The 4170-nt window shown below is 45.9% G+C and overlaps 1 protein-coding gene across 1 annotated transcript; it reads right to left on the bottom strand.

The window, feature by feature from the left end:
- Positions 1-2032: 2032 nt before the first annotated feature.
- Positions 2033-3565, bottom strand: TCEAL1 (transcription elongation factor A like 1). The gene is made up of 2 exons (XM_082717433.1): positions 3449-3565; positions 2033-3100 (listed from the first exon to the last, which is right to left on the bottom strand). The coding sequence occupies exon 2, from the start codon at positions 3086-3088 to the stop codon at positions 2549-2551; it is 540 nt and encodes a 179-aa protein (XP_082573559.1). The 5' UTR covers positions 3089-3100; positions 3449-3565; the 3' UTR covers positions 2033-2548.
- Positions 3566-4170: the final 605 nt, after the last annotated feature.

The following is a 4170-nucleotide window of genomic DNA, read 5'->3' on the forward strand; positions in this document are numbered from 1 at the left end:
AAACTTATCTCACTCCAACTGGAATCCAGCCCAACCAGCATCCATCAGGCTGCCATGACCTTGAAGAATGGTCTGGAGACATGAAGATCCCCCCAAATGGCATCATACAGTGTAAAATAAAAAGCAAAAAGGTCAAGGGCACAGGACTGGCTCACCATTTTGTGAACTGAACACCAAAGAGCTTTAAATTTATTTCAGATCCATTTTACTTCTTATAAGGAAGGAATGCAAGACATTACTTAATGCCAGTTGTGAAAAATATATCTTGCTATTTTATTGTCCTCAGGTTTTTATTCTGTATATGGTCTTGCTTTGTGGCAAGCAATTTAAATTTTATGGAGTAAAACTGATGAGGTGGTTTTTAGTTTCTTAAAAATATGCTTGGACAAAACTTTCGCTCTTTTTTACGTAAACCCAATACCAGTGTAGAGCTTGAACTCACAATCCCCACGATCAGGAGGCAGCCAGGTGCCCCAAACCTTGCACCCTTTTAAATTCTGATAAAATCATCTGCATTTTATTCTAGTTTTGTCATAATTTACTTTTACTAAAACCAGGAGTATATTGCATATGGAAGTGGATTTCTAAATTGTGTGCTAATTGACAGAAAATGAAATTTAGTGGGTCTGGGATAGAGCCCGGGTCCCTGCATTTTTTTAATAAGAGAAATGCTGATATTTAAGATATGTAAGTAATTTCAATGTTGAATTTGGGGTAACAATTCTTCCCCTAAGTGATACTTCTAGAATTGCAAATCATACTTTCTAGAGAAGTAAACACAATGAAGCTACACAGTCAATTAAACAGAAATTCAGGGTTCATGACTGGGTCACAATTTTAAAAAATTATTAACCACTATCCATGTTTCTAGAATTAATAGCATCAATAAAACAAAATCTTAGGTGTTATAAGGGTAGTTTGAGAAATCATAATATCTGGTACATGCATATAGAGCTGTATGTATATACATATACAGTACTTTAATGACTTACAAAGTACAAAGTACTTTTGAATGCTTCTTTCTTGGTGATGTACGGTGGGGAAGAAGGGAAATGCCCTAGCTTTAACCTAAGTCTTACTTTCCTCTTCAACTTATACAAGCTGAGCAAGTCAGCTGAATTGGTTAAGGCAAGTCTGCCAGAAAACCCTTCGGAAAGAATTCACCCTAGGGCAAATGTTAGGCACCTAAAACCATAGTCATTCTTGGAGAATATTTTGGGAGGGAGGTTTCAATTCAGAATACCCAGCATTATGGCTGGCACAAATTTGTCTCCTAGCCCGTATCTCAGTGAATTCATGTTTGAATCCAGGGAGGAAAAGATGAGACTTTCGGCGGGGGCGGGGGGGGGGACTATTTTGTTAAGAATTCTTTAAGACTTTGAGGTTTAAGCAGGACTGGGATGATATGCATCTGGATAAGTATAATATAAAAACTGAAGGAGAAACATTTTCCATTTATCTGTAGGTTCTTATTTGACCTAGAAAGGACTCCAGAGCAATCAGCAACCCAAGCACCTTAGCTGCGGGTAGGGGGGACAGGGCATGGAAGGAGAAGGACCCAGGAGAAGAGGCAGCCCTGAGCAGCAGATATGACAGTATCCAAGGGAAGAGAATAGCAGGGCAGGAGAATGTGGCACTCAACTGGAATCTCACAGGAATTATTTGTGAGTGTAAGTGAAACCTCCTTTTGGGTTCTATCCCTTATATTTGAAGGTTATCTATAGGGGTTGGGGGTCCTGCATGCACAGGTGAGGGAAAATCAGGCAGCTCTAGGATCTTCATTTCATTTGGCTCCACAGCTGCCTTATAAGTCAAGCATTATTCCTCTTTAAATGGGAAAAGAATGACTGTGAAACAGAGGTACCTGGTTTGTTCTTCTGCCTGAGATTTAAAAAAAAGTGGGATTGGGGCAACTGGGTGTCTCAGTCTGTTAAGCCTCTGGCTCTTGATCACAGTGTTGTGAGTTCAAGCCCTCATTGGGCTCCATGCTGGGCACAGAGCCTACTTAAGAACAAACAAACATGGGATTTACTTTTCTTTAAAGTTCTGACAAGAATTTATTAAGTGCCACATTGCCTTTATAAGCTGAATGACAATTTTAAAAGTTTTTCCCATTATATTTTTTTAACAAAAAAATGTTTGTCTTGAAAGACATTCCGATGAAGCAAAAATGAAAAACAAACCAAAACCCCTATTACCGCACTGATAGCCACTGTTAAGCCATTTAAGATATACTGTTTTTCTTTGCATATTAATATATAAATATACATTCTTTTTACAAAATGGGATACAACATATACTTTTCAAAAATTTCACTTCACAATATATAATGTACATCTTTTCATGCAAATGGATGAGACTCATGATTGAAAAAGTGAAAGTTGCAGCTTGCGGGTGGGGAAAACCCAATTTAATGCCAGTTACCAGTAAAACACCTAGAATAAAGCCACGCGAAAAGTTATAATTGAGATCGGGAAAGGTATATAAGAAAATGCAACGTTCAGGTGGCAATACTTATATCAGGCAAAACAATTAAAGGCCGAACACATTAAATAGGGTAAGGGCGGTTCCGTCTCGCCTTCCAATGCATAACCATCAATTTGTTGCGCACTCTTTTCATTTCTTCCATCTCCTCTGCTACCTTTATCATCTCCTCATTGCTTAAATTTCTGCCGTGTATGTCCCCTCTAAATTGCGGGCGAGAGCGAGCCAGCCTCTCTTTAAAGCTTCCTTCTTCTAGCTTATGTTTTCCCACTCCACAAGGAGGCTGCTCCATGGGAGGGCGCTCCTCAAAAAGGTCCCTTCTAGAAAGGCGCTCCTGAGGAGGGCGCTCCTCTGACACGAGCATCTCGGGAAGGAGCTCGGGAAGGAGCTCCTCGGGAAAGAACTCCTCCTCCGAGGACTGCTCCTCGGAAGATGGTTCTTCTGGAGACTGCTTTTCGGGAGAGTGCTCTACTGGAGGCTGCTCCTCGGAAGATGGTTCCTCTGGAGACTGCTTTTCGGGAGAGTGCTCTACTGGAGGCTGCTCCTCAACTGTCTTGGGTGCGCTCTGTGGCTGTTCTTCATTTTCTTTGCAGGATTTTTCCATGTTCAGGATGGTCTTTATAAATACAGTTATTCACAGGAGATAACCAAGGCAGAGTCGAGTCAACACACTTGGGAGCTAAATCAAAACCCCAGCCCCGCGTTCCCAAACCTGCCTTCTCCCGAGTCGGGGCACAGGTTCCTCAACCTACGCTCGTTGAGAGGCTCTGCGGCGCTAGGGACCCCCGCCGTGTCCCACCCCTCGCAGCGTCCCTTGCCCCTCCTTCCCGAAAGCCCACCATTTTCCCAGCAGGCCTTGCCACAGGCCTCTCCCGCAGTGGCAGGGGCGGGGCGGGACGGTGGTGCTACCGACTCTGTTCCCATCAGCGTCCTCCCACGCACCCCATCCCGCGCCACTGCCCACCTTGGCGCCGACCCGGACCTCTCCTGGAGGTTTGCTCTAAGCGTCCTCTCCTCGAGGCGCTCCGCTGTGACCTGCAGACAGACGCAGGAAAGGGTAGGGGGCGGGGAGTGGGGAGGAGGGAAGGTCTGACTGACACACGCGTTCCTTTCCTAGGCACTAGCCGCCGCCCCCACGCCAGCCCCTTCTGCTTCCCCTCCCCCACGCCCCACCTCAAGCTTAGTCCTCTGTGCCCCACCACCCTGCACCCTGCAGTGCTCGTCATTTCTTTTCGGGCGGCAAGTGGAAGAGAAGGATTACTTAGAATCTGTGTCTGTGTTCCCTAGGGGCCCCCACTCATTTCCCCACCTCACCCCAAGACCACCATTTTCTGCACCAAAATGTGGGCGCACATGGGTCTAGGGAAAGGCCTGGTACTCTCTGCCATCCCGATCCCAGAGGTTACTGGGCAGCACCAACACTCATACCGATTTAAGAAGACCAGGGGGACTTACTTCCTTCTGCTCTTCCCCTCGACCGAAGGGCAGGAGGCAGACGGTGTCTGGACAGGCAAAAAGGACCAGGAGAGCGGGACTAGGGCAGACATAGGCTCCTGGTCACGTGAGGGCCGCGCGTCACCGCCGAGCTCAGATCCCCAGTTACCACTTTGACCACGGGCGGCCGTGCTGCAGCCGGACAGTATTTCCTAACGCGCAACCCATCAGCCATCGTCACTCAACCCCTTT

This window comes from Mustela nivalis (assembly GCF_964662115.1).
Source record: "Mustela nivalis genome assembly, chromosome: X".
Lineage (NCBI taxonomy): Eukaryota > Metazoa > Chordata > Mammalia > Carnivora > Mustelidae > Mustela > Mustela nivalis.